The sequence below is a fragment of the Callorhinchus milii genome, unplaced genomic scaffold (genome assembly GCF_018977255.1).
Source record: "Callorhinchus milii isolate IMCB2004 unplaced genomic scaffold, IMCB_Cmil_1.0 Scaffold2, whole genome shotgun sequence".
NCBI lineage: Eukaryota > Metazoa > Chordata > Chondrichthyes > Chimaeriformes > Callorhinchidae > Callorhinchus > Callorhinchus milii.
In genome coordinates this window covers 110,500,770-110,518,813 of record NW_024704743.1, presented here as the reverse complement: position 1 = coordinate 110,518,813, position 18,044 = coordinate 110,500,770, and the positions used below count along the sequence as shown (strand labels likewise).

Here is an 18,044-nt window from a genome sequence, read left to right as displayed (position 1 = left end):
CTCTCTGACAGTTTGCTCCATAGGAAGAGAAGTGAGAGTAAAAATATACTCATTAAGTTATTCAAACAGTGAACTGTCAACTGAGATGCATTGGAAATCCACTTAAAATAAATATAGAAACAAGGTCTGAATGTTCAGGACTTGTGTAATCTTAACTTTACACAAATAGTATGGATGAAATTGTGAGCTTTAACTTGTTGGTTGGCTCTATAACTAGAGGGGGTGAGGTGGGGGCTGAACTGGGAAAGGGGGAGGGTAATCAAGGTATTTTATTGGTTTAAACAGATACAGAACCGTATTCTTTGCGGAGTTAATGGTTAATCATTTGTAAAAAAAATGTTATGAATGTAGTATACATTTTAACTGCTAAAATGTCAGTGTAAAGATTATTACCGCTCTGTTTCCAATCCTGTTTTAATTGGGCCCCTTTCTTTTGACAGATCATCCCCCATTTGTTCACTTTCTTCATACTTAAAAGAAAGAACACACTTAAATCTTTTCAGTCTTCTATGGACTGACCTGTGATAAGTACTACGTAATCCTCCTTTCTGTCAGATCATCTTGACAACCTGTAAGTCTTATATGGTGAAGGTTTTAAACTTTCTGACTATTTTCTCATTTTCTAACAACTTACTCTCTTCTGTCCTCAGTTTATGACAATTCTTATATCTTTAGCATTGTGCTTGAACTAAATATTGTTCTGCTAGTCTCGAGCCTTTTTAGATACACTGCTGATGTACATCTAAGAATATGGAAATAACTTTTGTTTGTTTAAAATGTTGTTTAATGAAGCGCTATAAAGTTGTGGTCCATCCCTAAGATATTTCTACCTCTTGGATTTCCACGCAACATTGTGTTTACAGTCCTCTAACTAGGCTGTTTTTGGCCTAACCACAAGAAGCTATGTATATTGGGGGTAATTGGACAGAATTCCCCTTGTCTCTGTGGGAAAGAATCTGGGCTCTGATTGACACCCAGAGGCATATCAGACAGTTGGAATATGGACATGAGATCGCAACTGTTCTCTCAAGTAAAGTTTTTTTCAATTGGACAATAACAATTCATAGCAATGGTGTAGCTTTCACTTGAATTGTGAATAGATGATCTGTGTTCTGCAGCAAATCACTATCAGTATCAAAAATGACACTATTTGATTAGTTTTGTTTGAGAGAAATTTGTTTCTATGTAATAGCATTAATAGAATAAAGGTCTTGCATATTTATGTGGAAATTATGCTAGAGCTTCATAACTAACTTAATTTTGTTCACTTATTGCACGGATCAGAACATTCATGCAGTATGTTGCAAAGGATCATGCCAGTCACCATGATATTCAGGCAAAGCATAATAAGAAGGATGTGAAACTTTCAAATAGCCTCGCTCTGGATAGTACTAGGATTTTACTAAAATGTGATGATAGATGTGTATTGTCTGTTGCTTGCTAAAACTGAAAAACAACCAAGAAACATAATCACAAACTTTGTGCAGTACTGTAGCTCAGTGGTTAATGCACTCGCCTCGCAAGGAGAGGACCTGGGTTTCAGTTCACTAAAGGGAAAAACGTTGGGCAAGTTTCCTTACTCCCCACGCCTGTTTAACAAGCAGTAAGTAAGTAGGGAACGCAGTTGTTAGTCAATTGGCAGGTCGCTTTTCTGGGGGTAATACTCCCTCAAAAAATTTTTATACATAATTTGGTCCCGCAATCCACAACTGTTTGTGGGGCACTGATATGCGCAATTGGCCATGTTTCACCCACAAATATACAGTCAATTCACTTTATAATATATTCTGTGAAGTGCTTTGAGACGTCTTGAAGACGTGATAAGGCGTTATATCAAATGCAAGGATTATTATTGTCTTTTCAAAATTTGATTGATTGTGGAGGGATTCTGATGATGTATTTAGATGGTATTGAGAGCAGTTGAGGAGACGCAGAAGAGCATTGCACAAGAAGCTGCGTTAACAACAACAACTTGGATTTATATAGCGCCCTCCACACCGGACAGCGTCTCAGAGCGCTTTACAGTAACAGATCCCGGGGCAGAGCCGGGGGGAGGAAGGTGACCAAAGGCGCGGTCGAAAAGAAAGGTCTTCAGCAGAGACCTAAAAGCAGGAAGAGAAGGGGCGAGGCAAAGGGAGTTCCAGAGCCTCGGGGCATAGTGGCTGAAGGCACAATCGCTGAGGGTGGAGCGGAGGACTCGGGGGACGAGGAGGAGGCCACTCCCAGAGGAACGAAGGCAACGGGTACTGTTTTGAGGAGAGAGGAGGTCAGAGAGGTAGGGGGCTGTGGAGGAGTGGATGGATTTGAAGACAAGGGTGAGGATCTTGAAATCGATCCTTTCTGGGACAGGGAGCCAGTGCAGTCTGGGAGCCAGTTAAAGTGCTTTAGTGCACATTGCAGAATTTATCTAGTATTTCGCCAGTACTTTCCCTGTAACAAGTGATTATAAGCAATTTGCCATATTGGAGATTGTGATAAAATGGTATTTACTGCAGAGACATCTGTATTTCATGCATTAAGTAAAAAAAACTGTTAACATATCCCTACTCTACTAATAATGGTGGTGAAGTTTCTGATAAGACCTATCAGGCAGTAGAGTACTTGCAATTGAGAACAATATTGTCTTGAAAGAAAGAAATTATCACGTTAGATATCTCTAGAAATGTTGCATAAAGGAGGCGTCAACCAGCCTAACTGCATTTTCTATAATAGGACATTACAGATTTGGCCTGTGTAGGAATTAAGTTTTGTTCCACCCAAACGTCAGTGGGTGGTGTTTCAACAAACATGTGTCTCATCACTTCTTTCTCTCTCCCTTGCTTGGCCATTACTCTCAAGCATTCTATGGTTTCACCACCTGGTGAATAGCTTCCATCCGAATTGAGAAAAAAATATTCCAGACTTGTTCTGCTTTTGTGTAGTAGAGAGTAAGTTTCTGAGTTCGCTCTCCAAAAATTCCCTGATTGGGAATTGAAACCCTTGCTATAGCTACTTATTTTTTCTAAGACTCTATTCCAATGACTGCCCCAAATGAAGAACAGCTTTTTAAATAGTCTGTTAGAACTCTTTAACTATTCTTGCAATCTACTGACAGTGAAGCCCCTTTTGTCCTTCCAGTACCTTCGATAACATCCCAGGGAGAGCCAGATAGTGTTGACCACCTTGAAAGGAATGCACAGTATTATCCTGGCTGGACATGATAATAATAATAATCCTTAAATTTGATATAGCGTCTTATCATGTCTTCGAGATGTCTCAAAGCACTTCACAGAATATACTGTAAAATTAATTGACTGTATATTTGTGGGCGAAATGCAGCAGCCAATTGCGAACAGCAGTGTCCCACAAACAGTCATGGATTCAGTGACCAATTTTTTTTTTTTTAAGGAATTATTACGCCTGGAAAATCGATCCCCCAATCGACTAACAACCGGGTTCCTACTTACTGCTAGGTAAACAGAGGTTTGTGGAGTAAGAAAATGTGCCCAACATTTCGCCTTGCCGGGAATTGAACCCAGGTCTCTCGCTTGCGAGGCGAGTGCTCTAACCGCTGAGCTACAAGACTCCATAGTCTTAACAACATGAGGTCTGGTTTATACCTTTGTCCCATCCAAGCTGATGCCTGCCTATCGTAAATAACCACCTTCTTGTTCAATTGCACCTTGTGCCTTGTTCTGTTACTATTGCATCTTTCCTTTGATGGCTGTTATGTTCTTGTCCTCTAAAAACTCTTTGAACTGATTATGTTCATACTTGTACTGTTTTTTTCCCCAGTCGCCTTACAAGCACTCAAACGAAAGAAGAGATTTGAAAAACAGCTAGAACAGATTGACGGAACACTCTCTACTATTGAATTCCAGCGTGAAGCATTAGAGAACGCAAATACTAACACTGAAGTATTGAAATCTATGGGCTTTGCTGCAAAGGCCATAAAAGGTGCCCATGATAACATGTGAGTGATCTGTCAGTGCTGAGGTATAATGAGCTTGCTTTCAAATGAACAATCCTTTATGACTGACATTTCATTGTGTCCACAGCACATTTAACTTTTGTTAATGCTAGTCATGAATTGTAGGAGTAGTTTTATGCCTTAGATTAATGTAGGTAACTGAATCAAGTCCCACTTCACTCTGGTTTGGTAATGATGTCTTCACTATACATAGTGGTAGGTGAAGCTACCACTGAAATTCCTTATAGTTTTAGCCTTTTTAAGAATTGCAGAACACTAGCATCCAAATTAAGACTCAAATTAAGGATGTCCCATGATTTTGCATGAGCAGTTTAAGAGAATGGTTTTAGGGCTATAACTATGAAGATTTTTCATAGTTTTAACATTGTGTTGTAGATTTATATGTTTGCCTACAAACTACAGGCACTACAGATTAAGTAAATTCAAGGAAGTGGTTTGAATAGACTGTAAAATGAATTGACTGTATATTTGTGGGCGAAATGCGGTAGCCAATTGTGCACAGCAGTGTCCCACAAACAGTCGTGGGTTGAAATGAACAATTTTTTTTTTTTTTGAGGGAATATTATCAGGCGTGTGGTGTAAGGAAACTTACCCAAGGTTTCACCCTGCCGGAAATCAAACCCAGGTCTCTCGCTTACAAAGCGAGTGCTCTAACCACTGAGCTACAGGACTGCATTTTAAACCCATGAATAAAATGTTACTGATCCACACAAACAATACTCAGTGAAAGATTGCATTTGTTGTATCACAAACCCCCACTAGAAGCTAGTGTTGAGGAAACCGAATGTCACATTTCAAGCTGCTGTGGCAATGTGTTATTTAATTATTTAACTCATATTTTTTTCAGGGATATTGATAAAATTGATGAGATGATGCAAGACATCACTGAACAGCACGATATCGCACAGGAAATTTCTGATGCAATTTCCCGACCAGTTGGGTTTGGTGAGGAGTTTGACGAGGTATGAGCCAATAACATTTGATTGAGTAATAAGGGTTGTTCTCTGCCTTGCTGAAAAGGTTTGCCACGTAGAAAGGGATTATTTAATCTAATAACATTAATTTAATTAACTTACTCCATAATGATGAATAATTTACAAAGAACTGCATGAAATTTTGATTAGTAAGGGCTGTTTGGCCCACCAAACACACAGTCACTACACTTTATAGTATACCTTATAGTATATCCTGTTAGCGTTTCAGACAGCCTCCCAATTTGACAGACTCTATACAAAATATAAGGATTATTATTAAATGATGCAAATAGGGTAAAAATCTCAGCTGGCTGTCATCCGTAGTATAAGATTCATCATTGAATTTTAGAGGCACATGGCGTTTTTGTTATATATGCAGAGGATCCCAGTGTTTTGCCCTTTCAACGAACTATTTTTGGCCACAAATGCAGCATAAACAATCTGAAAGTTTTGTGTTTCATTGGGTGATTTTACACTGTGTACATTTTCTAGTATCACTCATGCGTGAAGCACTTTGAGCCGTCTTGACAAAGTGATAAGGCATTATATCACAGCAAGGATTATTATTATTATAAAATAACTGCTGATAGGTTATTAACCTCTCTACATGATTGGTGTTTGTGTAGAACATCTCCAGTTTGGAGGAGAGTTGTTGCATTGCTCCTGGAGTGGTGCACCTCCTATACCAGTTCCAATCAAGAGTTGTGATTTCTTTGGTTCTGGATGAAACTGTTTGAAAATTTCTAAAATGTAAGCCAAACACTATCACTTTTTAATTTTTTTTATTTTAAACGTGCACAGTTATGATCTGCAGGAGATAATAAATTAAGATTATCAAGATTTTCAAGACCCCTCTTTTGGTTGAAAGGACAGGTTCACAACCTTCTCCCATGTCTTTCCCATTAGTGTTTTCGAATTGGTCTTTAACAGATGACAATTTCTCTGCAAGAACAGAAGAGAATCTGTCCCCAGTGTTTCTCTATGGGCAGGGGCATATTTTTTTGCTAAGCACTTTTCCACAGCAGTGTGGTTGAGGTTAACTCAAAAACAGTTCATGGAATGACCTTCGCCCATTACTCCATGTGCATGCATCAAAGGTTTAAAGTCTATGTGCAGCCTATGATATGGGGGAATATAGATACTTGTTAGTACTTTGATGGTAAAATTGTGCCAACTTTGTCTCGGTAATATATTTATGGATGATTGATTCAGTGTATAAAAACAGTTTATAATTTCATTGTAAAGTGAAACTACTAAATTGCCATTTCTAATTGAACTTTGTTATTTGATTTAAATTTTTTCAGCTCATATAATTCACCGCTGTCACCTATTGTCTGTGATGCTTATATCAGTTTTGTGAATCTTCCACAGTACAGTGGGATAGGAATGACCTGGTTCGGTTTGTAGTACACAGCAATTGGTTACTAACCCTAACCCTAAGATGTTGAGCGATTCAATGTTTGGTTTATTAAAAATTGTCATTCATTGTAACTGAACATCGACTTAACTTTATAGACATAGTATTGTGATGCTTAAATCATTAAATCAGCTTAATTTCAAGAACTTTGGAACATTCAGTCTGTAAGAAGTTCGCCTTTCCACCTTTATGGATTTTGAGAACAAAATGCCAACATTTAATTGCTATAAATTCTGTAGAAAATATGTGAAATTCATGGAATCATGTTTTGTACAGGATGAATTGCTGGCAGAATTAGAGGAACTGGAACAAGAGGATCTAAATAAGAAAATGATTCATGGACTGCCAAAAGTTCCAGCCACCTCACTGCCATCTAAATCAGGTAAGGTGACCAATACTATCTGTTTAAATTCACAAAGTACACAGTTTCTTTGATAAATGCTACTGATTCTCTGGTTCAGTGAAATTTGTACAAAGATTTGAGTAAATAATAACTTGTCTTGAAGGTAAACACTTGTTTAATAAGCAACAACCTTCATAAGCTTTTAAACCTCATGTTTACATACATTTGTGATTTGGTGCAATAGTTCAGATATGACACATCAATATTAATCATCTAAGTTTCACTTCACTAAACATTTCTGAGGTCATGGTATCTTGAACGGAGGGGGGAAAATTGGAGTATATAACCTGATTACTTTCATAAACCCCCCAGCAAGTGGCTATTGCAATGTTGCTATCTTAAGTAGGAAATAATGTGTCGCAGGAGAGTGAAAAATATATTTTTAAAGATCTTGATGTGTCCCTTAGAAGATTACAGTAGATAGATAATAAATTCTCAAACATCACATTCCTAGAGGGGCTGAAAAACAAAACGTATGCAACTTTTGAGAGTGAGAATTGGTCACCCAATATCTAAAGCCCAATGAAGATTGAAGGGAAACAGGGAAGATGTCTCTCATAACAGTCATATCCAGCAGACTCCAAATTGTACACTGATCATACTTCACTTCCAGTGTGCCTAGATCATGTCCAGAAACAAAACACTCCTTTCACCCATAGCAGCTGTCATGTAAGAAAACATTTGCTGAAATATTAATGTGCACAAAGTACATTGTGGATCTTTCTAACTAGAACAACACATCTAATTATCAATTTAGCCATTTCAATGATCAGAACATTTGATATTCCCTGTAATTGCTATAATTGAGGAATTTTGCTTTTTCTGCCATGTGAGAAAACAGTTAAAGTATCCATTGCCCTGAAATATTTTGCATCTTTCTTGTTTCCAGCTAAAGCTAAGAAAAAGCCAAAGGAAGATGACGAGATGAAGAAGTTGGAATCATGGATCTAGAAATTCCATAAAAGAAATGTGGAACGGTTACGATAACGGTGCTGAAGTGGATGTTTCACTCTTGTGTAATTTGTCTGACATTTTATATTCTTTCTAATTATTAGAAAGGACTCGATTCTATGACATGCTATCTGTCATGTTCACTAAGTATGGTTTGTAATTTGAGCAAATCATTATCTGTTTGTGTGTGTATTATATATATATATATAATTCTCCCAGAAATTCAAGCCAGACTAACTTTGGCATCTAATTTCAGATGTCACCTTGCGCACTTTTAGAAATGAAGCCATTTTGGATTCTGGGATATCTCCTTCCATTGTATAGAACCATAGAAATGTATATCACACGGTACAAGGCTGTTTGATCCATTTTTTCATGACGGTGTTTGCTTTTCCAAAAAGCCGTCCACGCTAAACCCAATTCCCTGCTCTTTTCCGGTATCCTTTCATTTAGCTTTGTAACCGCTTGTCCAATTCTTTTCAAATAATCCAATTGACTGCTCTAACAACCACCCCTTGCAAGTTATTCCACGCGTAGATTTTCCGAAACCCTCATTCTATTCCTCAACTTGCAATCTTTAGTTTTCACCTTTAAATCCTTTCAAGGGCTTGCCCCACCCGACTTGTGCAACCTCCTCAAACCCTGCTGACTCAATTGCTTTTTTTACTCAGTTGGCTGTTTCATATTCCCCTGCCCTACCAAAGGGCTTCCAGCCTGTCTGCCATCACTCTCTGGAACTCCATCGCCAATTCCCTCAGATTTTTTTCTCTCCCTCAGCTTGTTCAAGATCTTTCTAAGACCTACCTCTTTGATTGTGCTTTTGGTCATCTTTCCCCCTCCCATTGGCATTGCTTTTGGTTACTCTTCAAAGAATTTCACTGAAACTAGTCAAATGTGATGTAAGTGTATTGAACTCTAAATTCACTTTCTATTGATTGTAAGATAGTAGCTCAACCTCCATTCTGTTTTCCCCAAGACCCATTGACAAAAATCATTGTTATTGAGAATTGGAGTCCTGTAGCTCAGTGGTTAGAGCACTTGTCTCGCAAGCGAGAGGATCTGGGTTCAATTCCCGGGCAGGGCGAAACATTGGGCAAGTTCTCTTGCTTCACATGTCTGTTTACTGAGCAGTAAATAGGAACCCGGTTATTAGTCGATTGGTGGATTGCTTTTCTGGGGGTAATAATCCCTTAAAAATAAATAATAACTTGGTCACTCAATCCACGACTGTTTGTCGGACACTGCTACTTGTAATTGGCTGCTGCATTTTGTCTACAAAATACAGTATATTCTGTGAAGCGCTTTGAGTCTTCACTATTTCTTTTAAAATCCAATTTTAAGACAGCAAAGTGATAAGGATTATTGAATGATAGTTAGAAAATAGCCATTATTGTGGATCATTACCTAGGTCCTGTTGCATTGAGACATTAAATTGCTACACAACCCAGGGCTGCTAGGGTTGACAACCAAATAAGCTGCGTCTATTTTAAACATGGACCTTTCTTTCCACTCCTATGGCTTGAGATCAGAAGTTTTTTTACTATATTATAATATTTGAGCAATTGAGTTAGTTGATATTTAATAATGTCTCAAGTTCTGATTATTGTGACTTACTTTTGTTAAATTGTATATTTGGCCAAATTGTCTTAAGTTGGTTAGTTATGACAAAGTTGATTTTCTATCTAATTTAACATCTGATCTATATCAATTTACTATTTTAACAGGTGTGGTTACTGGATTTGCTTGGTAACATTTATTATCTTGGTGGCTAATAGAAACTATAACAATCATTTGCTTTATTTTAATGCAACCTATAGTCAATATCTGTTTGATCTGCCTGATACTGTAGGTGTGAATGAAGTACAAATCTAATTTGTAAATAAATATTCTTTATTTGTATTTGCAATTCTTTGTTTCAAAATTTAATGTTGCATTATAAACAGCATCAAAAATTGTATTTCAAAAAGATGCCCATGCTATTTACCTCCAGTTTGTTATGTATCTTCAGGCTCTGAATAATCCACACCCTATACAATTTGGGAAATACAGAAGAGCCCTGTTATAAGGTGATAGTTGGGGAGGTTCATAAAATTCCAACCATCTTTATTGCCAGTCAGTCCACATCTATTTATTGCACAAGTGCACAGAAAGTTGCTAGGCTCCGGGGCTAAAAGAAAATTGTAGACTTTTGGGCCATCAGATTGCTATCAGGGACCCTTCCAGCATGTTGAGCATGTAGAATGAATGGGCAGGAAGGGACGTTGGCAGTAACCTGATGACCCAGAAATTGGCCATTGTGGATTCCCTATGCCAATCAGCTGTTTGAAGCAGCTGGTATGCATTTGGGATTTTTGAATACGTAAATGCAAGGTCCATATCACAATCCTGCTGTAAGCGAACCCACATTGTAACAAAACACATAGCAGTTGGCCTGTATAGGGGCCACATAATATTAGATAACTCCTACTGCATTACAAGAAGGTCATTTAACCGTCACAAATGATGCAGATTTGTCATGTGAAACCTGGTATCAATTGTCTGACACCCACAGTATTTGGATGGAATGGTTTGCAAGCCTCTGCTTGTGCTGCCATTATTTGGGCTGTTCAATGGCCTAATTATGGAACATTCTGTAGTTCTAGCTATTTTTAGGATACAAATCTAGGCTTGGACATCCCAGTGTTCAGATGATTGGGATCCACAAATTCCCTGTGTCTTTGTTACATATTCAGATTCATTAATATTGAGCAAACCAACAAGAAAGCATTTAGGAAGAATCATTCTGTGTTCCAAGGCTTCTGGTACCCAAGCAGTCTGTCAGCCAATGATCTTCAGGTTTAGTTAGTTTTTCTTGTTTATCCCTCTGTCAAGGTGGGACTCTGTGTTAAATTTGGAGAACATTTGCATCCTACATGCCCTTTATTTTAAAGTTTTATCCTGCCCTATTCCACACTGGCTGACGTAAGTTTGATGTAAGAGAACTGTACCAGGCCAACAGAGGGAGCTAAGTCCTTGACAATCATTTTCCATTTATATGGCCAATCATTTTCCATCGACGGCTGCATATTCTTTCAGCATCAATCCAAACGTACTTATTCGGTGTGCATCAACATTCCCATAAGGCACACTGGATCAAATGGTAAAATTACTTCTGTAGATGAAGTTAAACTCATCTGATCAATATTGAACTGTATTGTAGAGGACATTCCTCTATGGAGATTCAACATTCCATCTGTAGTGTGGCTGAGAATTTATTCATCCCAAAGCAGCATTAGGCTGAAAACAAATAACCAAGTCTTTCAAAAGCATTGCAGGAAGAACCAATAAAAAAAATGCAAAATAGTGCAGATGCTGGAAATCTGAAACAAAAACAGAAGTCGCTGGGAACACTCAGCAGGTCAGGCAGCATCTATGGAGAAAGTGAATCAACATTTCAGATCCATGACTCTTCTGACAAAACATTGACTCACTTTCCTTTCTCCAAAGATGCTGCCTGAGTGTTCCCAGTGATTTCTGTAATCATTGTCTGTTCGAAAGCAGTTATTTCCAACCACTAATAGTTTTTACCCAACTGCAAACACCAGTTTTAATGCACCTTGTTTGTTAATTTAGAGAAATTAGTTAAGTCAAGTTACTTCACATTCCTTGTTTGAAAGGATCTAAAGTTCAGTCTTAAAAAAAACTTTTTGGAGCTACAAAAAAAAGGAATGGAGACAGATAGTACATGTTTTAACAACTGTGACCATTTCAGCCATGGACCTGTAGAAGACAGAAGTTTTGCAAGAGGAAGAGGGGGTGGGAGGAGGGAAAGAAAGTGGGCGAGGAAAATGAACATACATGAACACACCAGGAGCTAGAGAGTCTATTTTAAGACATGGGCAACGTAAAGAAAGTTATGTTGCAGAAAGTTTATTTGAAAAAAAGTAACATTTGCAACAATGAAAACATGCAAAAACCAATAAATTGCCTCTTGTTGAAACTGGAGTGGTTATTTGTTTGTACACATTCATGTGTGGAGGGGAGCCCTGCGACCAATATTATACAACAATTTAAAGCATGCATAGAGGGAATTAAAATAGTTTCCCTTATTGTCACTTGGAATTCAGAAATAAAAATTTTGAATCTCAGTCCAATATTAACAAACCTGGTTAACTTACATTTATATAGCATCTTTCATGTCAGTAGAAAGTGACAAACTACTTCACATGACAGACTGGGATCCCCAAGTGGTCGGAGTGGGATGGGGGAGGGCAGAGGGGGTGGCAGACTTTAGAGAGGGGAAAAGGTAGCCAAATGTGCAGATGATATAGCTTCCAATGCAGGTTTTGAAGGCAGGAGTGGAAGGACTCTCCGTGATGGAGTTTCTGGGAACAGCTGCAGATTGTCTGAAGACTTGCCCACTGATTTAGACATCAGCTTGGCTCAGATGGCAGCAATCTCTTAAATTGTGGGTTCAAGCCCCACATTAGGACTCTGAACTGTCTGATGACATTCCAATACAGTGCTGGGGATGTCCTGCATTGTTGGAGATGTCATCCTGATGAGATGTTAAACTGGGATCCAGTCTGCTAATTAGATGGACATAAAGATCTGAGGCGTTTCTCTTGGGGTCTGCTCAAATAACTATTCACTCACTCTATGGCTCTTTATGGGAGATTACCGTGAGCAAATTGGCTGACACATTCATCTACCAAAAAAAATGCTTTACAGTGAATCTTGAGAAACACCTTCAGATGTCCTCAGATATGAAAGGCGCTGTATCAAATGCAAGGATTTATTTATTTATTGCTGTAGGAGGAGCTGGAGGAGATTAGCATTGGAATAGTCGAGTCTGGAGGTGGCATGGATCAGGATTTAACAGGCCAGTGGGAAAAGGCTGTGGTTGAGGCAGTTGCAGCTGCATAAGTGAGGGAAGGCAAAGTCAGCAAGAGCCTGTATGTGGGGATTGAAGGATGACTGGGTTCAAGACGAGACACGGATTCCACAACTCTTCTGTGACATGTAGCAAACATTCATGTAGGTTGGTGCAGTCAAGCCTTGGTGAGGTACAGAAAGCTAATGACAATCCAATATTCGCACGGGTTCCCCATCCCGCAGCATATCATATTCCAGACTCTCATCCTCACTTTCAAATGCCTCCATGGACTCACCCCACATACCCATGACTCTACTGCACAGCCTGCTCAACAAACCCCAGCTCGCTTCATATCCCCACCCCATCTGCCCCACCATAACTGATGGAGCTCTCAATTATTCTGCCCCCACTCTCTGTGATTCCACCCAAATATCCCTCTCCCACCTTCAAACCTTTCTTGCCCCAAGCTCTCACCCCCCCAGCTCCCAGTCTGCTATGTGGAGTGTTATGCATTGTCGTCTCATAATTATACAATCTGCTGCTTCAGAAAGACAGTTGTGTTGGCATACAAACATTCTACATCTCGCTTTAAACAGCTCACCGTGTCAGACAAGCTCACAGGAACAGCTCTTAAAACAAGGATGTAGGCGAGGCACAACACACCCATTGCTGTTCCGCCTCAAATAAAACTAGAATAAAAAGGCACTTAACCAACTAAGGCGTGCAAATGTTCAAGCAGCAACAAAGGCCAAGCTAATTTTCTAACAATAGATTGAGAAAAGCATTACACAATTCGCCAAACTGAAACTAAGATGTGTTCTGCTCATGAATCTCGGGATACAAGTCAAAATATATAAAGTGCACCACAGATATACTCTGAGCAGTCTCGCCTTATCTAGCCACACCTTCATCATAAACAGCTTACCACTGCCGTATACCTTTGACAGACAGACACAGTCATATTGGCCTGAGTTTCACTGAGGGAGGGAATTATGGCTTTCCTTCAAGGAAATTCTAACTTAAAATTAATGCAGGTACAAATTCATTGTGATCTAAAACAAAACAATCTGTTTAACAGACAATTTCGGAAGCAAATCCAAGATGAGGTCAGGGACCAGATGTTAAAATGCTCATTTAAGCTACTTGAATGCAATTGAGACACTAACTTGAACAGTAATTAAAAGCAGGTCCATTCCAACACAATAACAGCTTCAAATTTATACCTAAAAGAAAGCCAGTTGTGTAAATTGCTGAGGAATCACAACCTGAAAAATTGAACAACTCAATTTAGTTGGTTCCTGGAATCTACTTTGCACTCACTTCAGATATGAAGCTCTCGGTTAGACAAAGATGGCAAATATTTTACGTGCACTATCCACCTGCAGATGATTAGCACATCAGCCATTCCATACTTGTGTACTGTCTAGTGCAGTGCACTGCAGGTCCCAGAATCACAAAACAAATCCAAACAGAGTGGATCCTCCATAGAAAGAAACCTACATCATTTCAAATGGTCCTAGAAAATCAGAGATTCAGTCTGTCCTGCTCTTCAGCTGTATTCCAGCTACCGCTGAAATGGAGAACGGTGACCCATGCTACAGTGATGCTAACAATGGATGCTCCATCAGTGTTCTTCAGCAGCTTCGGCTTCTTCTACTGGCGGACTTGTTTCGGTCGCAGGACTAGTCCAGCACGCATTGGTCTGTTCTTTGTCAGAGTCTATTCCAGAGCTGAAATTGGAGGGAGCGGTGGGGGGAGTGGGTTAAAATTGAGACAAGTATCATTACTTTAAATTTCAGGTCAGATACTTGCCACTTCTATGATAGGTACAATGCAGTTGCAGAGTGAATTTCCCTGGACTTAACCCCAAAATGTGCTTTGATGTCCAATCAAAGAGGGTCACCTCCCACACCCCGTCCTACTGGATCACTTGTAGTTTTGACCAATGCATGTGGTGTAAAGTGAAATTGTGGGATCTAACTCGAGATGGTCACAAACCAGAATCATCAGTGAATTGAGATTTGCCGTCCATTATTATCAAAAGCCACTTAATTTACAAGATTCACAAAATGCTCCTTGTGAATCCCAAGGTTCGGCAATGATAGTGGATTGCAACCACTGGTTACAAATTAGACCTTAGTGCATCCCAATTTTTCACTAGTCTCCGACTAATATTGTTTAGTGTCAAATTAGAAATTGTCTTATAAGAATAATCCTTGCATTTTGATATAACGCCTTAACATGTCTCTGAGATGCCTCAAAGCGCTTCACAGAATATACTGTAAAGTGAATTGACTGTATATTCTGTGGGCGAAACGCGGGAGCCAATTGTGCACAGTAGCGTCCCACAAATAATCGTGCATTGAGTGACCAAATTATTCTTATTATTTTTATTTTTTTTAAAGAAATTATTATGTGGGCCCCCAACACTTCGAACTCGACTGTTCATACTAAACTTACTCCCTACCAAAATAACCTCAAAACAATTTCACTTTACACCACATGCATTGGTCAAAACTACAAGTTACAATGGCCAACTTGTTTCATAGTGATCACCTAATCCTCTTCAAGTCTACCTGTCTTCTATAGCAGCTTGGTCAGCTTCCACTGCAGACGACTCCACTTCACTGCACTCACTCTCCTGTTCCGAAGGTCTGCGAGTATTTTCCTCGTCCAACGAGATTTCTCTGTAAGACGAGATGTTAAGTAAATTATTTTACCAGGCATTAAGGGGAGTGTCATTAGCTTTCGTTAATTACTTTGCAATTTGCTTCCGTGACTCAATTCTAAACAAAGCAACAGTGAAATAATGTGTCTCCACATAGTGTTGCATTGAGTTCTGGCAGTAAAGCTCTTGCATTGAAAATTCAAAACAAACCCCAGGGCAGGCCACCTAGCACATTCTCTCTTCTCAGAGAACGACGGAAACTTAAACACAGAAGGAGAACATCGAGTCCGCATGGCTACTAGAGCAAGTTGTTGATTCAATCCCACTGTCCTGCTCCACCCCCATACTGTTACAGGCTTTTAACTTTCACATACCTGCCTACTTCCCTCTTGAACCCACAATGGACTCTGCCGCCACCACCTGACTTGGCAGCATTCCACATCCTAACAATTCACTGAGTGAAAACATTTCTCTTAAGTTCTCCTTTTCACTATCTTATAACTACTGCCCCTAGTCACCGACTCCCCTACTAGTGGAAATAACAAGCTAAAAAGCAGACAATCAGCTGTAACAGTGGTGGGAATTCTGTCAATTTCTGGAAACCCTAACCATAAAACCACCTTCCATAAAGAAGTGTGGTGGCACCAGCCAACCTTTAGCTTCAATATTCTGGACTTTAAATACTCCAAACCACCAAGTACTCCAAATCAAGGTCAAATTAACTGAGGTTTTGAGCCAGCACCAATTCACTTCGAAAAAAAATCAGTAATTCCTCTCTCGGAAGATATCTTCTATTTCCATTAATTCTAAAGCAGCCTTGTGCAGACAGGGTCAGGTCTCTAAAGCTAGAAATAGCTTTCAAGGTGGCTCAATTTCCTGACAGCTGCCATTACAGCATGCAGTACTGAAGCAAAAGTCACTGATGTATGGAACGATCAAACACCGCAGGTTGTTGTGGTAAAATGTGTATCGTAAATTTAGAGTCAGTAGCTACTAGTCCTTATTTCTGAAGTGGGGAATGTCTGAAAAGAGCTTCAAATAATTATGCGGCAGCTACGCGACTGTTAAATTCTAATCTTCTCTAAACAGTACACTTCATATCATAGAGAACATGCGATTGATTTACAGATACTGCATCACCCCCCAAGGGAGAAGGTGGGGAAACAGGCAAAAGAGGCGATTGCTGGCACGGTCACAGAGGTAGGTTTTTAAAGGCAGATAGAGATTTTCCTGTCACTTTCTTATTCAGACCCATAACAATGAATGTGCAGATTTCAGCTGGACTCTGTCTTGTCAAACACTCACTTGAACGCACAATTTGGCTTGCTCCCAAATAGTACATTAGAATAAGTGCTTCAACTGTGCTCTCAGACAGAGTAACCATATGTATGGCTATGGAATCATAGCAGTCTTTCCACCGCACACCACAGCTTCCAAAATTATGAAGCATATTAACTCAAACACCCAGTTTTTACTGCCTTTTTGTGGCAAATCATTGTGGATATAAATTGGTGTATTGGGTTGACCAGGGTGATATAAAAGCAAACTACCCTGGAGCCAGGAATCTGTACGACATATTTCCAACATCACATCAAACTGTAGTATGAGTGCAGCTGAGGTGAATTAACAGATCCAAATACCCATTGCACATTACAACAACAACAACAAGATTCCATTTATTGAGCGCCTTTCACGTCGGTAGGACGTCCCAAGGCGCTGTACAGTTGGGTCAGGACCCGAGCAAAGGGAAAATGGTCAGGGTGAGGGGAGGGAAGGGAGGGAGCGAGGAGGGGGTAGAGAGTCGAGAGGGGAGCTGAAGGCACGGTCAAAGAGAAAGGTCTTGAGACCGGCCTTGAAGGAGGAAAGGGAGGAAGCAAGGCGAAGGCACTGGGGGATAGAGTTCCAGAGCCTAGGGGCTGAGAGGCTGAAGGCCCGGCCACCGATGGTAGGGCGGTTGGGGCGGGGGATGTGGAGCAGACCGGAGCCAGAGGAACGGAGGGTACGGGCAGGTAGGTAGGGGGATAGTAGGTCGGAGAGGTAGGAGGGAGCAAGGCCGTGAATGACCTTGTAGGTGAGGATGAGGATCTTGAATTCATTACCCAACCGGATCCAGAAATACAGCGTGAGAGAGAAAATTAGCACTGCAGTTCAGAACACCAGCACGTCTAAATTCTCATTTGATAATTTGTCAGAAACATGTCAGAGAGGGACATGGAAATATCATCTGTTTGCCTCCAGCCTTTCTTTCAGCAGGTGCTCCAGCACAAACAGCTGATTCAACCGGAGTCAAAACCCTGGTCATTATACACTACTATATTAATATACCCTCCCAGCTTACATGCCAAGCCAGGACTGTAAAGTGCCTTATAACATCCTCCTTACCTGAAAGATGCTGTATAGATGTACATTTGTATTGTATTACTAAGAATCTCTGGAGACAAACTAGTAATGGAAAAATGGTATTAAAACACTTGGGAGATGGAGTACTCAAGAAATGCTAAGGGATAAGTTTTTTTTCTCCAAATGCTGGAGGCTCGGAGTCAGCTTCCGCCATTGTTAAGCGCTCTGAGACGCTTTGTACTCTGCGTGGAGGGCACTATATAAATGCAAGTTGTTGCTGATGTTGTTAGAGACTAATCCGGGACAGAATAAATCTTCACTTAGAAGAATATGGGTTAATTAGGGACAGCCAGTACGGATTTGTGAAAGGCAAATCTTGTCTAACAAATCTAATTGAATTTTTTGATGAGGTAACGGAGAGGGTGGATAAAGGTAGTGCAGTTCATGTAGTTTATATGGACTTTCA

The 18,044-nt window shown here is 39.8% G+C and overlaps 2 protein-coding genes and 1 non-coding gene across 4 annotated transcripts in view; 1 reads left to right on the top strand and 2 right to left on the bottom strand.

Moving 5' to 3' along the window:
* LOC103180743 (charged multivesicular body protein 4b) overlaps window positions 1-9,614 on the top strand; it is a 12,270-nt gene extending 2,656 nt beyond the window's left edge. The window contains exons 2-5 of the mRNA XM_042346827.1: window positions 3,775-3,952; window positions 4,818-4,932; window positions 6,638-6,743; window positions 7,654-9,614. Coding sequence (XP_042202761.1) covers window positions 3,775-3,952; window positions 4,818-4,932; window positions 6,638-6,743; window positions 7,654-7,715 — 461 coding nt within the window. The 3' untranslated portion in view covers window positions 7,716-9,614. The remainder of the gene's footprint in view (window positions 1-3,774; window positions 3,953-4,817; window positions 4,933-6,637; window positions 6,744-7,653) is intronic.
* trnat-ugu lies at window positions 4,571-4,642 on the bottom strand. Its single transcript has one exon. It is a non-coding gene; the product is annotated as a tRNA-Thr (tRNA).
* The window catches only part of snx16 (sorting nexin 16), a 25,502-nt gene continuing 17,045 nt past the window's right edge, over window positions 9,588-18,044 (bottom strand). Inside the window, exons 7-8 of one of the 2 annotated variants that reach the window (XM_007896769.2) lie at window positions 15,147-15,257; window positions 9,588-9,742 (exon numbers count right to left, since the gene is read on the bottom strand). In XM_007896769.2, the coding sequence (XP_007894960.2) occupies window positions 9,661-9,742; window positions 15,147-15,257 (193 nt within the window). In that variant the 3' untranslated portion in view covers window positions 9,588-9,660. Of the gene's footprint in view, window positions 9,743-11,367; window positions 14,301-15,146; window positions 15,258-18,044 lie in introns of those variants that run through there. The other variant, XM_007896768.2, reaches the window with a different exon arrangement.